General features: G+C 41.2%; 1 protein-coding gene across 1 annotated transcript in view; it reads right to left on the bottom strand.

Moving 5' to 3' along the window:
* Nucleotides 1-6263: 6263 nt before the first annotated feature.
* PIAS4 (protein inhibitor of activated STAT 4) overlaps nucleotides 6264-20877 on the bottom strand; it is a 30299-nt gene continuing 15685 nt past the window's right edge. Inside the window, exons 5-11 of the mRNA XM_053461737.1 lie at nucleotides 17386-17476; nucleotides 16954-17082; nucleotides 10220-10325; nucleotides 9992-10065; nucleotides 8751-8911; nucleotides 8546-8676; nucleotides 6264-8071 (exon numbers count right to left, since the gene is read on the bottom strand). Coding sequence (XP_053317712.1) covers nucleotides 7863-8071; nucleotides 8546-8676; nucleotides 8751-8911; nucleotides 9992-10065; nucleotides 10220-10325; nucleotides 16954-17082; nucleotides 17386-17476 — 901 coding nt within the window. The 3' untranslated portion in view covers nucleotides 6264-7862. The remainder of the gene's footprint in view (nucleotides 8072-8545; nucleotides 8677-8750; nucleotides 8912-9991; nucleotides 10066-10219; nucleotides 10326-16953; nucleotides 17083-17385; nucleotides 17477-20877) is intronic.

Here is a 20877-nt window from a genome sequence, read left to right as displayed (position 1 = left end):
GTGTCATTTTTTGGGGGAACTAAAAGGCCACATTTGGTACGTGTGCATTTTTCTAATTGGAAATTAGATGTGTGGCCATCCTTCCCCCCGTGTTAATTGGGACGTTGTTGAACCTAGCCCATTCAATTTACCCCATCAAATCATACATTTTTTAAAAGTAGACACCCCACGGGCATTTAATATGCCAGTATTTTAACTCTTTCCATGCGAGAATTGTTTTAAGCTAATATGCTAATTTTAGGACTTGCTCACAAAAATATATTTTTTATATATATATATATTTTTTTTTTATTATTATTTTTAAAAAAAAATTTAACATTTTTTTTCAACTTGGAGGTTCCCCTGATAGTGACATCAGTGGGAAATGATTTTTACATTTTACTGTTTTTTTACTATTTTTTTCTAAATATTATTAATTTTATTTTATTTTTTAATTTATTTTTACGAATCACACTGTGATTAGAAAGCTGGGCTCCATTGACTTGCATGGTGAATGCAGTACCTGTATTCAACCTGCAAGTGGAGCCAAAGTTCTCTAGATGGTCTGGACCATCTAGCGAACTTTTAAAATTTGTGGTTCCTGTTACAGGACGGCGGCCATCTTCCTTGATGGCGAAGATTGCCGGCAGCTGCGGCTGTGACCGCTCTCCGGAGCGGTCACAGCCCATCAAAAGGTTAGTGTTTGGTGTCGCTGGATGCCTCCTGATCGAGGCATTCCAGCGACACCATTTAAGTTTAGGAGGCGATCGTCGATCGCCTCCTAAACGCTTTTAAAACGGGCGTCCGCCGCCATACAAAGTATGGCGGATGTTGACGCCCCGTGGAGGGGCCAGAGATGCCTCGATCTACTATCGCTTTCTGCACCCGTTTAAAGACGTGCCGGTCCTGGCACGTCAATTGTCGTAAAGCACATGCTTTTCCGTGCCGTGCCAGGACCGGCAATTGTCATTAAGGGGTTAAAACAAGTTTAGCCAAATAAAACTGCACAAGGCTGGAGCACCCTGTGGGTACAAGCTGGATTTAAACTGGCTGATGCACACTGGAGCCAGGGCCAGACTAAGAGGATCACGGGCCTGGTGCAGAGGATTTTGGTGGCCATTTTATGGAAATAAATAAAATAGAATCTTAACTCCTCTGCATCGATGTGTACTGGATAAAGACGACATCAGTGCTCGGCAGATAATACAAGATTAAAATCTTATGTGATGGGACTGGGAGTAATCAGTACACTAAAAAAAGTCATCATACATGGGACATCTAAAGTCACAATTTAGTGACACTAATCCTTTTTAATAAAATATGCAGATTGAAATAGAGTAAATAACACAAAACATTTACTTTTCCTCTCACTGTTTTCTGGGTGAAGACATTTTTGTCCTCTGAAGTGACTACAAATTCAGGTGGGCGTTTTATCTACGGATAATTAAAACTAAATAGTTCTATTTATTCCTGCAGTAAATAAAGTGCCAGGAAACAGACAACCAAATACACACACAACCAGGACAGGCTCTGCCACACCGACACCCAAACACACACCAGGCTAGGCTCTGCCACACCGACACCCAATCACACACACACGCAGCAGGACAGGCTCTGCCACACCGACACACACACCAGGACAGGCTCTTCCCCACCAACACCCACCAGGACAGGCTCTGCCACACTGACACCCAAACACACATCAGGACAGGCTCTGCCACACCGACACCCAAACACACACATCAGGACAGGCTCTGCCACACCGACACACACACCAGGACAGGCTCTGCCCCACCAACACAGGCTCTGCCACACTGACACCCAAACACACACACCAGGACAGGCTCTGCCACACCGACACCCACACACACACATACATCAGGACAGGCTCTGCCACACCGACACCCAATCACACACATCAGGACAGGCTCTGCCACAACGACACCCAATCACACACACACCAGGACAGTCTCTGCCACGCCGACACACACACACACACACAGCAGGACAGGCTCTGCCACACTGACACCCAAACACACACCAGGATAGGTTCTGCCACACCGACACCCAAACACACAAAAGGACAGGCTCTGCCACACCGACACCCAAACACACACATCAGGACAGGCTCTACCACACCGACACCCAAACACACTATTTTCTACACTGCTTTGTCATTAACTGCCCCTTTTGTATTTTTGCCCCACTGTGTATTGATGATCCAGCCCGTCACCCTTTAGTATTGATTAATGCCCCCGTCCCCCACACACCATTGTGTATTGCCCCTTTGTGCATTTATGCCCCCACACCCTTGTATATTGATTTACGTGATGCCCCACCCAATCCCATCCATTGTGTATTGATGCCCCACCCTTTTTGTATTGGCTAATGCGATGCCAAACCAACCTCTTGTGTATGGATGCCCCCACTGCCATGTGTATTACCCCCCAGCCCTATTGATTTTGTAATGCCACAACCCAGCCACCCCCCTTTTGTATTGTTTAATTTTTGTCCCGGGGGAATTTCTCCCCCTCCTTAAATATGGGTCCACTTTCCTAAAAACCCTTATTTTTTTGGCAATACATTTTTTTTTTCCTATGGTCCTCTGACTTGATGATCCTCTCCCTGTCAGGAGGAGGTTCTGTGAGCCCACCCCCTTGAACCTCACATCAAGGGGTAGGACAAAGAGCTGAGGCATCGCTGCCACTGGGCGGCACAAACCGTTTTGTACCGCCCAGATGCGAAGTTCAAAGCAGCAGTCGTGCGGTTGGCATTGAGTGATGGTCTGCCAGCCCACCGGGAAATTTCGCGGGGGACAGTCAGGCGGGCAGCATTTGGCCTGTGGGCCACACGTTGGACTTCCCTACTGTAGAGGGAAAACATGTTTAATTTTATACGGGGGGACCCAAAACACCTTTCCCATTTGCTTTCCATACAAAATAGTTTACAGACATTTCAAAAGAAAGCCCCCCCCCTTGATCTGGTAACTGATGCATCATTTGTATGGATGTACTGAACGAAGAAAATGTAAATCACGATTGAAGACAAGTGGTCCCTTTAGTAAAGATGTGATATCCACACCATATGTGCTACCCTTCAGGGGCACTATATCTGTTGTCTATATTTTCTGGAATTTTGACAATACAAGGGTACGAGAAAAATCACAGATTAAACTACACTGTCAAACAAATTGCTAAGGTGTTTAGCAACAAGTAGATCTAAAATTCTACAGAGCAGGACTGTTTGAAAGTACTGTTCTATAGTGTAAAATTGTGTTTTGGATTGGGGAGAAGAAAATTCAGTGTTTCAGATGTCACCCACTTCTAAAGGATTAGCTATTTTACTCACCCATAATCACTCCATTACACGCTTGGAACAAAAACCCAACAAGGTAAGTCGATTTTTTTAATTGAATGTTTATTTGGTATCCTTAAAATGACCATCAACATGCATATACACGCCAAATCATGATATTGTTAAAGTTCTGTTACGTACTCTAATTGAACGGAACCTTGCTCTGGATCTTCGACTGTACTAGTTATCCGATGGATACAGATCCTCCATATATAACCAGGAGGGTAAAACAACTGCTGCACAAAACTATGATTTTTGTCAGAAAAGTCAGCACACCCTCATTCTACATACACAACATTCTACATTTTCCAGTCACTTTGGATTTTATAGATAGAAACAATACTCTGGGTTCTATTTCTTGGACAGATCATGCTCTTACATTTAGCCCTCCAACTTGCTGATCCTACACCTTGGGAACATTTTTGGAGATTGGGAGATTGGCTACTTTCCTTCAGGTATATAAAATAAAAAAACATTTCACACTATTTCCAGGAAAACTGTTCGGCAGTAGGCCAGAAATATTTTGGGAAGGACATAATAAACCTTTCCATAGATGTATTTTATAAGAAACTCCCAGATAGTTATATGCACTCTTTTCCGACTTGTACAATATTCACTCTAATCAGAAAAAAAAAACATTGGAACCAGTAGAATTAGGGATTATTTCCACAGGCTAACACCGCATTAGAATTTCCAATAGAGAGGCATTACTGCAAGCTGTTACTTTTTTTCTGTGGGACAAGTTTCCTGGCCATCACATTCTCTAAAACCTAAATTAATGCCTTATCACCTAAACTTTTTTTTGTTGCAATAACCAAGTCTAGAAGGACCACTATGCATGTGTGAGTTACTGATCCATCCCTCCCTTAAATTACATTAAACTGCTAGCCAATATATGAGTGTTGAGAATACAGCCACACCTTTCCACTTTAATATGATCATTAGTATATTTAGCTCATGGCTGAGGGGCTAGGGATTTGAGTATTATGCATTAAATGTGGACCACTACTAAAAGCCCAGAGCAGTACCGTCAATAAATGCAAAAAACGAGGAGCTTTTCAGTTGACTAAAATGGATTGGCTTTCAGGACAATAAACAAGAGCTTTTTATATAAAATATCAGAATAAACTTTGTAGAATGTTATCCTCACTTTCAATCAGCACAAGACAGGGTTGCCCCATCTCCACCATAAATGCTAGAGTCGCTAGTGTTCCACCATAAAAACCCATTACAGCCAAGGAGTGTGGGGTGAAGGGTCTACCACCATCAAATAACTCTCTGGCCACCCAGCCATATTTTCATCTTGTCATCTCTGATCGAGGCAATTAAAATAAACCCTTCAAAAATCAGATTCTCAATGGATACCATGGAAGTTTTAATGCTCCAATTTTTTTTTTTGTGATGCAGCTGTTCGATATGGCATTTTTTTCCCCCAGACAATGCCACATTTACATGAACTATATGCCTATGATGCCACATACACTCCCTTGCTTTTCCTAGCAAAGCAAGAGAAGATATAAAAATGCAGGTATTACCAGTACAGGTTCCATTGCAGGCTGTGTGTCTCAGGAAATAAGTTATGAAGTTTATCTGAGCAACTTGTAAACAGCCAGTTATTGCCATCTCATTCAACCTATAGAGAAATAGTATCGGGGCAATACCTAAGGCTATTCTTTTGACCCCAGTGGTGGAATGAGTCATTAACCATGCATTACACTATATTCACTAAATTGTGTGCCACTATAACAGATTCCACTTTGCTGGTTCAGACAATTCAGTCCTTGGCCTCCTAGTATTGAGACATCACATAATACTTGCAGAATTAAAGCTTGGAAAGAGCTCAGGGATCATACCACATTACACGAAGCCCCATCACCACTCTTTCCCATTACCAGAAATCCTGAGCTTTCGCCAGGATTAGACACACTGCCTTTCAGAGATTCTCGAAGCTAAGGAACCGCCACACAGACTCAAACACATCTGTCAGGATATCAAGTTTAGATAGTCGGACTAATTCGGTGAGCACAAGGATTCACATTTTCTTGTAAAGCTTAAATATTAAGCATGGCGTTGTGTGCTCATAATTAAAAAATAGATATATTTCCGACTGGACATTTTGCGAAGAAGCCTGAGATTATGTTAACACGATTTCACTTATTTGTACTATGCAAACTACTGGAAGTCGGACCATAAAACATTTCCAATGGATGAAAATGATGGATTGAATCATGATTGCTCGATTAGCAGCAAGATCCAAGAAAAAGCCTGTAAACTGGCCGCCAGATGGTGTAAGGTTCCATTCCACCTGCCCTAACTACTTAGATGAGTGCTGGAGATGTCATGCACCTACATAAATAGTGGCAAACTTGTTTTTCCACTAGCAAACATCATAGCCTCCAACCATACTGAAGCGGGTGGCTCAAATTATATTAGGTCAACTGAAGATTTGGTCCATACCACCTTTAGTCAATTCAGTTGGATTCCATAGAAAATGTATTACCACTTCACTAATATTTGATGTAGTTCAGGAGTACACTTTTAGAACATACTACTTCAACTCCATGCATCTTATTTAATTAATGCAATAAGTGTTGCACGTCCCACAGATATATCTTTCCTTTCAAAACCGGTCAATGGCAATATCTAGGTTTTTTGTTTTAATAGCAAGTATAATGTCCCATTAGTTCTATGCAAATCAGTGGTAATCTAGTGGTTTTGTCCCATTTATGCTATATGAAAGCTAACTAAAGAATAAGAAAAAAAATCTATACAAATGTAGCACTGTCTAAAATGAAACCAGATGTACACAAACCATTAAGCAAGTTGCAGATTTTCTGAATCACATTTTAAAGATTAAAATTACAAAAAAGTGTGCATTTTTCCCTATGGTCAATCTCATTTTACTGGAACACAAAAAGCTACATAATGTGTATTTTTAAATATTTTTATTGTAACAAACACTATCTTTTTGTGTTTTTATTTCCTTTGGGGGAATGTACAATGGAGAGAAAATAAAAAAAAAGCTAAGAAATTTTTCCCAAAGTATTTTCCATAATAAAAAAAAAAAAACATTCATAATGAAATAAAATGTTCACAGAAGTAGAACTCTGATCAGACTATTAAAAAAATTAAATTAGACAAATAAAATAAACTGACAATTTCATCATGCTGCTGTTGATACGGTTGCATGGTGTCCTGCAAACGATTATTACAGAAAAACAAACACACAAAAGGAAAAAAAATATCCAGGGCCAAAGGAGTGAAAATCTAAAGGCTCTAATGTTCTGTACATGAAAGCCTGATTTTTTTTCTTTTTAATTCTCCCTGCTCCTGATCAAAATGTCACAAATGCTATTTTGCAAATGGGAAAGTGGGGAACAGTATGAGAATACCAAAACATAAGAATTTGGGTGGTGTTCTTCAGACACATTTAAACCACCTACTGTGGATGTGTAAGGACACATGATGACAGAGGTAGGTTGGAGCATGAAGGGGTGAGATTTTCTCTCATTCTGTCTGCACATAAAATTTTGAAAAGACAGGGAGAACCTCATTGCGGGGTAATGAAAGGTTAATGGCATTCTGAAGGAGACTGTACTTTTGGATTTCTTCCAATCCAGAAGAAAATTCTCACACAGCATCAATGGAAAATTACAAAATTATGACAGGTAGTCTGTATTTAAAAGTCAAAAAGTCCTGCATGGAGCAAAAGCAGGGTACAGTTGTGGGTTAGGTTTACAGAGGAAGGAAGAGAAAGTGTGTAGAGCAGCATTAAACCTCTCCCCTTAACTAGCATAGAAATAAAACCTGAACAGCAGAGAGGTAGTTGAATTCAAAGCATTGTGTAGACCCAGCCCCCATTTTGTGCCCCAAATAACTAAGCACACCCACTTTTTGCATATTACCAAGAACATCCAGCGATAAAATAGCATTTTTCTTCCTCATGTTTCCACAATATCGAAGAAACAACCGTCTAAATATTTCACCTGGTGTCTCAAACCGGGACCAGTCTCTGCTCTACATGTATGTTTTAGTTAGTCAATATGCTGCAAAAGCCCATATCACCAAACATGCATGCCTCCCCACCCCCACTCTTACAATGAGTAAAGATTTTACTGTATTTCACCCTTACAAAGCGCACCATTAAGTAAAGAAAATATGTTTCTTAAGTTTAAAAATGCAACTGACATTAGGGAAGAGGAAACTGTACCAAAAGGAGGCATTGATTGGTTTCGTTTCAACATATTTGGGTAATACGCTAACAGTTTTTGAACAGCAAAGAGCTTTAAATAGTGGAAACAAATTAAAATACTTAATCCAATGCCAGCTCAACAAGATCTATGCTTATAACTAGTTAAGTAGATCCGAATGTTTAACCCATCGCCAGCTGAAAATGATCCTCTGTGCGGCTTATGGGTTAAATAGATCGAAAAGGGCGGTGAGAAAGTGATGTATACAGGCCTTAATGGATGGGGCACAGGCCCCTCTTTCTGTATCCCGCGGTTTTGAGTCTAACTGGGGATATGTTGTCAGCAAGCTGACAATAGTCCTTTTTCATAGCAACGTCTCTTCTGCTGGGGCCTTTCTGCAGCCTCTTCCTCCTCTTCCTCCTCCTCAGAGGAAGATGATGAAGATGAAGAACTGTCCAGCGTTAGGTCCACTACATCTGGTCCAGGTTTCCCATTTTCACTTGATGTGTTGCTTGGAGGGGGAGGTTTTGTTGTTGTGTCTGGGGAACCTGGCACAAGTACAAAGAAGTCTGCTGTAACTACATGAGCCACCAAATTAGTAAATTATTTCAACTGTATTGTGTGGTAAAGAATCCGTTACTTGTGAAAAGAAGAGCTAAGATGTTGCCAGCTGGTATTTTCTGAGAACAGATGCCTGGCATGCTGGGAAAAAAAACCAGATTCCTGGTACCATGCATCAGGGGTTCTGACATCAGTGCTCCCTCAAGCTAGCCCCCCCCCCAAAAATGGACTGATTAGGCTGTGGGCTGCAACTACTATGAGAAGGATAACAAGTGGCATTCTACATTTTTCCCCAGTACACACTATCAATGTGCTTCTAAGTGTTTCTAAGGTTGTCTCGTAAATGTAACTATAGAGAAGAAAAAAAAAACAAAACAAGAAAAAAAAAAAACGCATATGCCAAGCCTCCCACAGGGGAACATCTGTCCTGGACAACAGCACTTAAAGGGTTAAACACTTACCAAGGTCTAAAACAGGACAGATTGGACTACAACTTCTCTCTTTTTCGGCTTTTATCGGGCACCAGGAGCCATCAACCAAAAATTCAATCTCATCTGCATCCCTACATTCACTGAGTATCTTGGACAAAAGCCTGAAACAAAAATAATTTTATTCGTACCCAATTCAAAATACAAACTTTTCCCTTTCCTTAAGTCAACTACTTACCCATCTATGATAAGCTGATCATACTGGGCAGGTTTATCACAAACGGGACACATCCATGTTGGTTTTTTTTCATTCATTTGTAAGTAAAAGACAGCATCAAAACATTGGAGGTGCGCACAGGTCTCTGCTCGGCAGGGCACAGTAAGACGCATCTTCACCAACTACAGAAGAAAAAATTAATTTGAAGTAGGTATTCTGAATATTCATATGCAATGTGTGATGGTAACAGAAAGCCTGTGGGTTAGCCCGATATTTACTTTGGAGCATGAATGTAGTTGGAGAAGTGTGATTCTGCTTATACAAGATAAATTCTAAAAGTTCCAGATCTATTTATGCTGTGGGTGTAGTGGGAAAGGGGAAAAAAAAAAAAAAAAAACTTCAAGGTCATTTAATGGAATTGTAAGTGACCACAAATGTGGTAACAAACTAGTGGAAACATCCTTGTTTAGGTGTTTTAGGAAACGCCTAAAAACACATCCCTGGAGCAAATTACTATAAGTGTTTGCTTTTATTAGTTTATTCCCAACATCCATCTAATTGCAAGACTTTCTGAAGGCAGTTAGACGGTAAAGTTAACTCAATTATCAATGCTTAGTTATGCAAGTTGATTTCCTCTTATTCACCATCTTAACCCCTTAAGGACCAGGCTGTTTATTTTTTGTACCCTTCGTGACCAAGGCTGTTTTAACACTTGTGGTGCTCGTGTTTAGCTGTCATTTTCTCCTCTGCTATTTAGTGTACCCCAAACAAGTTATGTATTTTTTCCAGGACAAGAAAGGCTTCCTTCAGATACCATTTCTTGATCATATCATCTAATTTCCTATGAAAAAATAAATGAAAAATTGTCAGGGGGAAAACGCACCCCCCCACTTTAATTTGAAAAATATTTTACTACTAAACTGCTAAATAGATTCTACTATGAGTAGTGAGTTTAGAAATACCCGATTTTTTTTGCTTTTTTTTTCTGCACGTTATGGGGCAATAAGTACAGGTAGCATTTTGCTATTTCAAAACCATTTTTCCCCAAATCTGTTCATTATGCCCCATGTGCTAGTTGGGACATCTTTTAAGCCAACCAATGCAATTAACCCCATCTAAGCATATATTTTATTGAGAACTAGACACCCCAGGGTATTTTAAATGGAAAAATGCTCATGAAGAACACTTACACATTAAAACAATCTTAAACAATTTGCAGTAGTAAAGCTTCCAAAGTAAACTAATATTGAAGAATTTCTTACCGGGCAGATCAATGAAACTCTAACTCCTGTGGTGGCTATGTCACTGTCTGGATCCAGGCGTAACTTCTCTTTAACTGCAAACACAGAGCAGGAAGATAGTATAAACCGATGTCCGCTATTAAATAATTGTGGTCAACATACAATAAAAACAATTACTGCCCTTTGAAACTGATTATCTGCTTAAAATACACTATAAGCTCATAGACATGTAGAAGAATACATTCTTACCAAGGGTCTTGCATAGCTCTGGATGCTTCACTCCAATGGTTTTTAACCTCTGTAAGAGTTCGGAAGAAGTTCTTTGCCTCACTAGGTACAGTCCTACTGAGTAACTCTGGGAACAAAAAGATTGTAAATTGGTATGTGGAAGGACTATACAAATTGTAGACTTATTTTTTAATCGATTAACACATCAAGGTGTTGAGTTAATCAGCTGAATTGTATATTTATTCTTAATTAATGAAACTGGCAACATACATAAATAGCAATAAATGACTGCTATTAATTAATTTGTACTGTGTCTATAGCACCAGCACAAAAACTGCTGATGCTATAAAAGTAAAAATAAAGTGCAGAAGTGTAATTTTTGTCCAAGATATGGAGACACTTTTAGTGCTGCAGAGAAATACCAAAGAACATGTTCCACATCATGTATAAAATTTAAGACAGTTACAAAAAATGGCAGGAATCTGAAGGTTGAGAGCAGGGCACTGGAGCACGAGTTAAATCTCCAGGTTTGTGGGCAACAATGGACCTGTCTGAGGTAAGCGGGGTAAGCCTAGGGTCACTACTAGCCCATCTATACAGAGGACCCCAACCTTAATTTAATAAGAAATGTCAGTGATACTATAAAATAACATGTGACATTTTCTCATGGGTAAAATGCACAAGGTCTGGGCATCCCCTTTAAATATTTAGTGTTTTTTAAATAAAGCTTTTTCCCCAAGGTATATGCTGATCAGTAACACATGCCAGCAAAGATCAGCCATTATCAGCACCCAAGCCCGCATAGGCCCCATGCTGAACCTGCTGCCAATCCAACATTATGGCATTGCCAGGCTTTTGGTGCTATGCATCTTAAACTGCTGAAGACCTACTGGAATATAGCCATGTACTAGCCCACTTACAAAAACACTACAATCTAGTGTACTGGTATGAAAGTATACCCGTTTATACTTTTTTTTTGCCAAAAATGGCAACTACAGCGTAAGTCACTGTGTGTGTATATGTAGAACGCCAGAGTTAGTGTGTAAGTGTATGTAAAGTGCCAGAATGTGTGTGCGTGTGTATGTTTTATATGTAAAGAGCCAGAGCGCATTGGTGTATGCTGTTGGATAGTGAGTGTGGTGTTATCAGCAGAGTATTAGAATGTGCGTATTAGTGAATGGTGTTGGCATGAGTGCCTTACTGTCTGTGTTAGTGTGCAAGTATGTTAATTATTAATCCCTCTTCGGGTCTGGTGAACCCAAGTGGCCTCATCGGTTCTGTGATGTACCCGGTACATCACGCAAAAAAACACCCTGCCCTCACAATCATGGTTATCGTGGGGGCACTGCTGTTGTCTCCCCAAGACAGTGACCAGCACAGCCACCTCAAGCCACCTGGGACCAGAAATCTAACCCATACAAATGTACTACTGGTTTTTTTCCCCATGTGTAGGACTTAAGCAGTGGAGTACAGTTTAAGCTACAAAGCTCACATAGCACGTGTGCCCTAGTGTGTGTGGTAGCACTGAGCAATACTATTTTAATTCCTTTTTCATGGTGGGATGGGTTCCTTAACCCCTTCAATGACTGTCTGATTTTATTTTTTCCACCCTTCATGACAATTGCCATTTTAACATTTATGCACTGCTGTAATGTTCTTTCCCAGAAGGGCTTTTCTTATTGTGTCATTGTTTTGCTTGTATCTAATTTACTGTAGTAAAAAAAACAGTAATTTTACTCACCGTAAATTCTCTTTTCCCAAGTATAGTGGCAGTACCGTTGGGTTTGCTCTCTTCCCCGGGACAAACACTAAAAAAGATAGAAGGGGTTAAGCTCCACCCCCCCCTTACCCTATAACTGCACATACCGGCGACCAGCAGTCAGTTAATAACAAGAGGACCAAAGGATGGAAAAACATTATCTTATAACGAAATTAGGGAGGGAAACCTGTACTGCCACTATACTTGGGAAAAGAGAATTTACGGTGAGTAAAATTACTGTTTTTCCCGGCGTATAGTGGCAGTACCGTTGGGATATAGCAAGATCCCCCCCAAAAAGGGAGGGAGTTAGATCTGAACAGCGTGCAGGACTTGACGTCCAAACTCAGCTGCCGAAGCAGAGGAAATGTCCAGTCTGCAATGTTTAATGAAAGTGTTCCATGAGGATCACGCTGCTGCTTCACAATTCTCCGGAGAGACTGAAGACCTGGAGGCCCAAGAGACAGAAGGATCGTGTGGAGTGAGCCTTAATCGGAGGAGGAATAGTCGCACCACAGGAGTCATATGCCAGCCGGATGGCATGGAAGCCATCTGGCCAGGGTAGATTTAGATACAGCTTGACCTGAAGATCTTACATGGAACTAAAGGAACAGATGGTCAGATGAGCGAAATGGAAGCGGTACGCCCCAAGTATATGGTAAGAGCTCTCTTAACATCTAGACAGTGCCAGTCACTTTCTTCTGGTGTCATCGGGTTTGGAGAAAACGTTGGCAGGACTACAGGTTGGCTAATAGTAGCTTGAGATAAGACTTTAGGCAGGAATGACGGCCTAGGATACATAAGTACGTCGTCCTGATGAAAGATGAGAAAAAACCTTTTGAGGCTGAGAGAGCCTGGAGTTCCTCAATCCGTCGTACCGATGTGACAGCTACTAAAAATGCTGTCTTCAGGGAGAGGAATATAAGTGAAACCTTTTGGAGAAGCTCAAAACGGAGTCGAGCATAGAGCCTTGAGTAGAACGGTAAGATCTCACGGTGGAAAAAGCGATGTAACAGGAGGTCTCTAATCGTGATGGCCTTAAAAACAAAAAATCTCCGAATGAAATGATCCGACGCCAGATTGAGTAGCAGAAAATGACGAACAGCAGACATCTGCCCTTTTAAATGATGCAACCTTGAGGCCCGCTTTAAATCCCACATGTAAAACACGCAGAATGACCGGAATGGGTGGAGGAGAAGACTGCAGGCCTTGAGACTGACACCATTCAAGAAATTTCCTCCAGGTTCTTAGATAAAATCTTGATGTAGAGAGATTTACTGACCCCAAGAGGAGAGTAGTCATAACTGGGTCTATACCTTGATATTTCATGATCAGCCTTGCAGCAACCAAGCCGTCAATCTGAACATTTGAAGGATGTGGAGTGGAATTCCCTTTGTCTCCAAAACGTCTGCGGACAACGGAAGGTCCCCATATGTTACCGAAAGCTGGCAAAGGTGGGAAAACCAGCTCTGGTTTGGCCAGAACGGGATAACTGCCAGTACTCTTTTCTTGTCCATCTTGACTTTGAGCAAGACTCGAGGAATTATAGACACCGGAGGAAAGATGTATGCCAGGTTGAATCGCCACTTGATCTCCAGACCATCCCAAAAAAAGGAGGGAAAACCATTCTGTATAGAGAGGCAAAAAAGAGGGACTTTCCGATTCAGTCTTGTCGCCATGAGATCCACTTCCGACAGGTCTACTATTGCCACCAACCCTTGAAAAATAGGCGGATGAAGGGACCAATCTGCTTGAGAACATCTGTTTCTGCCAGTACATTGTTCTGACTTCTGATGTGGACCGCCGAGATAGCTTCTAGATTTTCATGTGCCCATAGCATGATTTTTGTGCATAAACTTTGGAGACTGGTTACTCTCATACCTCCTTGTCTGTTAATATAGGCTAGCGTTGTGGCGTTGTCGGATTGAATCTTCACTGGGATGCTCAATATCCACGGTTTGAAGAGTACTTAAGCCTTGAAGACTGCATTTAGTTCCCTGAAGTTTGTCGATTGACTCGCTTCCTGCACTGACCACTTCCCTTGTGCTGTGTGAAATTGGAAATGAGCTCCCCAACCAGTCTGGGATGCGTCCATGGTAACTATCAGCCACTGCTTAGGCTGGAAGGACAGTCCGCTTGTCAAATTTCTTTTGACCTTCCACCACTCTAGTCGTTGAAGTACAACCTGAGATATCAGAATGTACTTGTCTAGATCCTCGTCGGTCCCGGACCAGTGTGACAGAACGTGCCATAGCAGAGGCCTCATTCTTGCCTGTGCCCAGGCTATCGCCGGCATGGTGGAAGTCATAACTCCCAAGCTGCTCATTACCCTTCTGATAGAGCAGAGAGGATACGCTTGTAGCTCGGCGACACTTAGCCGAATGCGTATGGCCTTGACTATTGGAAGATAGAGGCGTAGAGATCTTGAGTTTACCTGAAACCCCAGAAACTTGATCTCTGTGGTCGGGTTAAGCGTGAATTGGCTACATTCAGAAGCCAGCCGTGTTCATTGAGAAGAGTGATCATCACTTGAAGAGCTGTTAAAAGTTGTGCAGCGGATGAAGCTTTTATCAGCCAGTCGTCTGTTAAGGGAAAAATCTGGAATCTTTATGTTTCTGAAAGAAAGATCTATCCTACGGTGAGGATCACGCTGCCGTGGAATATCTCTGCCTATAATAGGGATACCTGCGGTTCCATGTAGGCTAGACATCAAGAATTCATTACAAAGCTACAAATTCTCCAAAAGTTGTGAAAAAGATCCTTATCTGCATCCTCCAGAATGTGGCTTCCAATTTCTGGAGCCATAAGCCTTGAGCTCTCGCTACTGCTGCTCCAGCTGATGTTGCTTTGCTTTGATGACCTTGGAAGATTCTGCTATTAGCGGTCTCTGCTCCTATGTCCATGGTATCTTTTAGGCCGGAAACCTCTCCGATCGGCAACGTAGTTTTCTTAGACAACTGAGCAATCTGGACATCACCCTTAGGAAGCTCTCCCCACATGATGTCATCTTAAAGCTTGAAAATATGTTTAAAAGTGTCTAGAAACAAGCACACATCACTTGGATGTTTCCCCTCACGCTGTGCAAATTCCATTAGGTGAGGCAAAATTGGAAAACCCTTTTTCTTAGCTTCTGGATTCAACCATATCTGGTTTACTCCTGTAACAAATTTCCCCAGTTTTTGCGAAGGAAAACCGGATTCCGACTCTGAACCTTCAGAACTGGACACATCCATAGATGAACGCGAACATTCCCCAGACGACAACTCTGATGTGGATGAACTTCGATTGTCGTGCACCCTTGGTTTGGCAGCCTCCTTAAATGCTTGAAATGTTTGAGACAAATTATCCTGGAACCAGGATAGAAAGGACAGCATATCCTTCTGTTTCTCTTTTGCCCGGATATCTGCTAAACACTGCCGGCACATCTCCTCCTGTAGCCGTTTGGGAGAGTAGGTACATTCAAGGCAAGCCAACTGTTTAGACATGCATGAAGCCTTTCAGGGAGGAGCCGAAGGCACTTTATCCTTCTCTGGAGATGAAGGTTAACATATTTTTTGGCGTATCAAAAAGATCACCAAAAACCGTGTGGGGGGTTCAGACAACACGGAAACCTGTCCTGACACACACTCTTGTGGTCAGACAGGTTTGCACAGCATAAAATAGGCAGCCAATTTTGAATTTGGCGCCAAAATCGGATGATCCGAGCCGCGCATGCGCTGTAGCACGGCCGGATCATCAGTGGAACGCATAGCCACCCGGGCGTGCGTTCCACCGTACTGCGCATGCTCCTCCCATGCTTGAAACAAATCACCGCTACAGATTCACTCTGTAACGCGGTGCTGCAAAGATCAGCCGAGCTCCCACCCGGGGAGCGAACGGACTTGCAGGAACCCCCTTTCACCGGACACAACCCGTGTGCCGGCCGATCCGGATCCAAGCTGCTGAGGCAGAAGAATGGAGCAGAATCCCCAGTGCTCGTCCCTGCGGGACAAAAAAGAACTGACTGCTGGTCGCCGGTATGTGCAGTTATAGGGTAAGGGGGGGGTGGAGCTTAACCCCTTCTATCTTTTTTAGTGTTTGTCCCGGGGAAGAGAGCAAACCCAACGGTACTGCCACTATACGCCGGGAAAAAAAAGGCATTTTGCCATTTCAAAACCATTTTTCCCAAATGCAATTTACCCCAAAACAATATTTTGGAAAACTAGACACCCCAGGGTATTTAAAATGCTAGTATTTTTACTATTTAAACAAAAAAATTACTTTGATACATGCATTTTACTCCAGGTATGAATTTACAGTGTCCTGTGTCCATGCCCTTTCTTTAGCCTGGTCAATACTTTCCATGCACACATTTTACCACCAGCTTTCACCAAAGTTTGCAGTAGTATTTTTTGTGTGTATTTGTCACCACACACATTCTACTTCAAGTATAAATTTACCACTCCTGGTCACTGTCAAAAAAAATTACTGAAATACTGTTTGGATAGGTTTGTGAAAAATTTAATTTTACTATAATGTTTGGGCCAGACTGTGGTCATTTAATGTATACATGGTAAAATAAAAAACCCAGTCCTGAAGGAGTTAAAATATCAAATGGATCAGCAGTAGTGTAGACATTGTTAATGTTGTAAATGAAACTGCTTTTTTATGTTTAGTGATTTTTTAATGGAATATATTCATAGGCGTACAGAGACCCTTTCAGCAACCATTACTTCTGCTTTCCAATTGCACTTTGGCAAGCTAATCGACCCTAAACTTTTGAAGGTAAATACACACGTTTCCCTTCTCTCTCCCTCAATTCACCCATAATCTCTTTACCTCAATTCTTTTAATTACTTACCTCACCTCTTAACTTAATTACCTGGAATATATATACATGCATGGTTTACAAGCTCCATAGGGCAGATGCTGCACTCTGTGTCAGAGATAGATATATTTCTTAAAACGAAAAAAAAAAGCTGTACAGAAAAACTAAATTGTAGACCATTCCATGACTCACCTTGCCATAATTTCCCCATGTGACAGTAACTCGATTACTGGCAGATGATAAGTACATGAGGTTAGTGAGGTTTATGGGACGACATGGCCGCTTGGGTTCCACACCTGGTTTGTTGGAAGGATAGTATCCCTAAGAAAACAGAATACACAAATGCTATATTATTGACAGATATCATGATCTCTAAGTGTAAAAAGGTCCATCAATGGTGACATTAATTTATTGAGTTCCTGTGGCTACCCCCCCCCCGCCCCTCCATAGCTAATAATGCTTTAATGCACATTTAAACATGACCTTTATGCATTGACTTTCTTGCCCAGCACCAAGCTATTTATCCTTACGGAGATCTATTCAACACCGGCCAATGTAAACTATGGATTCAGTGTAAAACGACAGAATACTCTACTGTGTATCTGAAAAATAAAGTCAACTTACTGGTACTGAGCAGTAGTTGTGATTCACCTTCACTGCAATGTTGGGTGGGTATTGATCCTCCTGGGGACAGCTAGTGTCTGTGTAACAAATCCTGAGGAAAGACACTTGTCAAGTGAAAGGTATACGACTCTTCCATTACCCAGAGAAAGTAGCTAAAATACAGGCCGTCACTTCAAAATGACTGCATGTAACCCCCCCAAAAAAGTACTCCCACATCACGTACTTAATTTCAAAATAAAAGTTGGTTACAAACATTTGTTTTAACTGGTAGCTTTGATTCGCAGAATTTATCAAATGCAATACTGTATAATGTTATTTATGTTAAACGTATCCGTATATCCTTGCAGAGGACAATGACTGCACTTTGAACCATACCTCTGACCAAGCAAACTTTAATCCCATTCGATAAGGCAGAGAAAACCACCTCTGATCATGAAGTAACCAAACATAATATAATTTCAATGTTGCCAATGTTTCTTCCTAAATCCATATAGGAAGAAGACTGAGGTTCCTTTGATAACGGCATCTATCTAGTGCCCCCATGTGGGATCATATGGCCAGGAAAAAACCATAACTGAAGTACCGTTGTTAATGACTTATTAACTTTATATTTCTATTTAAACGGCTTGTAAGCATTAACAGGATGTACACTGGATTAAGAAATTGGCTTTTACATTTCACTGTAATAAGTTACTAATCATAACCAGAAATGAAAAATGTTAATGTTATTAAAATGGTGTATATATTTATGTAAGAGACACGGAATAACTCCCATGAACATGAATAAAGGTTTATTACTCCAAAATTAATGTAATTAGTGTTTTCCAGTCTGTTATGGGTCCACGTAGCACCATTATCTATTATATATATTAAATATAATATATAAGTCAGGAACATCAAGGTCTTTTAGAAAAAACATGTTTTGGAGATTACAAAAAATAAAGTTAGTCAACTAATACAGAACATATTTTTGTAATATTTCAGTCATACTATAACTGATTTTATGGGAATGGTAAAGTATTTTCACTCTAGATTTGTAAGCCCTCCTCACTGGTTGTTTCTGACAAGCCAAATTGTTATGCTATACACCGAACAGCCATAACATTACCTCCAGCATAATATTGTGTAGGTCCCCATTTTGCTGCCAAAACAGGCCTGACCTGCCAAGGCATAGACCTCTAAAGGCAGTGCGAGGTGGGGGCTCCCTGGCTGCATCCTGGATTCTTACACTTGCCCATTTTTCCTGCTTCCAACACATCAACTTTAAGGACAAAACATTCACTTGCTGCCTAAATGTGTGTCATCCACTGATACATGTCAGTGGCCATAATGTCATGGTGTATAATACTTGGTACGTCCTGTCTACCCATTGTACAGCACTACAATGTGTGTATAGCACTATAGAAAATATATTAACCACCTAAACAACCAAAACCTAATACAATTGTTCTGTGTAATGCAGAGCTTGACAAATTTGTTGTGAATCTAGACGCCAGCTAAAAAAGTTAGGAGCCAGGATTTTTTTTTTAAACTAACAGTTGGTTAGGAGTGATCTGATCATCATCATCAGCCCACTTACTAAACTCACAGCATTTGACCTGGAAGCACCCTGGACTTTCACGTCAGTGCTGGTTTTTTTTATTATTATTATTATTTTTTAATAATGTTTAAATGTTAACCCCTGCAATGCCACGAATGTGTTATACACAATTGTGGAATTGAAGGGGTTAACGCTGCACTGTCGCTCTCATGGAGCGATCAGGCAGCAGGGGGGTGTTGCGTCAGGTCCCCATACTCATGGGGAGACCAAAGAACCCTCTCCCCCTGTCCCTGAAGCTGCCTCTGGCAGCTGGGACTCAATTGCTGGTCTATAGACCAGCCATTGCTGGGGGAGTCTCTGATGACTGCTGTAGGCTTCCATGCCTACAGGAATCAAAGGGCTTGTGGGGGCTAGTTTTTGCTGTTGCTGGTCTGCCTGGGCTTCCAGGCAGACCACCAGCAGCAGAGCCCCGTACAAAACGGGAATTAACCCCTAAATGCTGTGATCGCAGCATTGAAGGGGTTAACGCTGCACTGTCGCTCTCATGGAGCGATCAGACAGCAGGGGGGTGTTGGGTCAGTCCGGGTAATCAACACACAACCCCCTTCCCTGAAGCTGCCTGTGGCAGCTGAAAACACGATTGCTGGTTTTCCAGCAACCGTGTTTTCAGCCTACATGATCACTCCGTGGGAGTGATCTCAGGCTCGGGGGCAGGCTCTGTGTGGCTGTGCTGTCTGCCCAGACTCCTGGGCAGACAGCAGCAGCGCCCCCGTGTGGTGAGTCAGCCTCTTACATCCACAATTTTTTCTGGATGTAAATAGGCATAACAGAAACATGGTGGTATGAGACCCATGACTGGGCAGTTAACTTAAAAGGTTATACATTATATAGGAAGGACAGAAAAAGCAGGAAGGGAGGAGGAGTATGCTTGTATGTTAGCAACGAGCTAAAGTCAAATATTAAACATCTTGAAGGCGACAAGGGATTTGTGGAAGCTTTATGGGTAGATATCAACTTGGGGCAAAAAAAAGGAAAAGAACTACTGGTTGGGATATGTTATAAACCACCTAATGTTAATAATGATGAGGAAGAGCAGCTGTTAGAACAAATTGAGAAAGCTGCACATCTGGGTAACGCGTTAATTATTGGAGATTTCAATTACCCGGACATAAATTGGGATAGAGAGACTAGTAGTTCTGCAAGGGGATCCAGGTTTTTGAACCTGTTAAATGACACCTTCATGTCACAACTGGTACAAGCACCAACTAGAAAGGATACTTGTTTGGATCTGGTCATAACAAACAATGTTGATCTTGTGTCTAACATTACTTGGGTAATAGTGATCACAATATGGTCTCTTTTGAAATAAACTCAAAAAAGAAATTGCCCATGGGGAATACTAAAACGTATAATTTTAAGAAGGCCAATTTCAATAAGATAAGGGCAGCTTTACAACTTATTGACTGGCAAAAACTCTTCAGAGATAAAAATACTGAGGAAAAATGGAGTATTTTCAAACAAATATTAGCAGGGTACACTTCTCAGTATGTACCACTAGGAAACAAATATAAAAGAAACAAATTGAAACCGATGTGGCTTAGTGGGGTCGTTAAGCAGGAAATTAAAAATAAGAAAATGGCTTTTACAGCATTTAAATCAGACGAATCAGAGGCATCCTATATAAGATATAAGGAAGCCAATAAAGCATGCAAAAGTGATTAGATGGGCTAAACTAGAAAATGAGAGGGTGATTGCCAAAGAGAGCAAAACTAACCCCAAAAAATTATTTAAGTACATAAATTCTAAAAAAACAAAGAATGAAAACGTAGGTTCATTAATAACAGAGAGGGGAGTGTTGGTTAAGGAGGACCAGGAAAAAGCAGAAACTTAAAATAATTATTTTTCCTCAGTATATGTTATGGAGGAACCTATGGCAATGGATATACATAGGA

The sequence above is a fragment of the Spea bombifrons genome, chromosome 1, assembly GCF_027358695.1.
Source record: "Spea bombifrons isolate aSpeBom1 chromosome 1, aSpeBom1.2.pri, whole genome shotgun sequence".
NCBI lineage: Eukaryota > Metazoa > Chordata > Amphibia > Anura > Pelobatidae > Spea > Spea bombifrons.
Note: the sequence above shows the minus strand (reverse complement) of the source record. Positions and strands in the feature narration are given on the sequence as shown.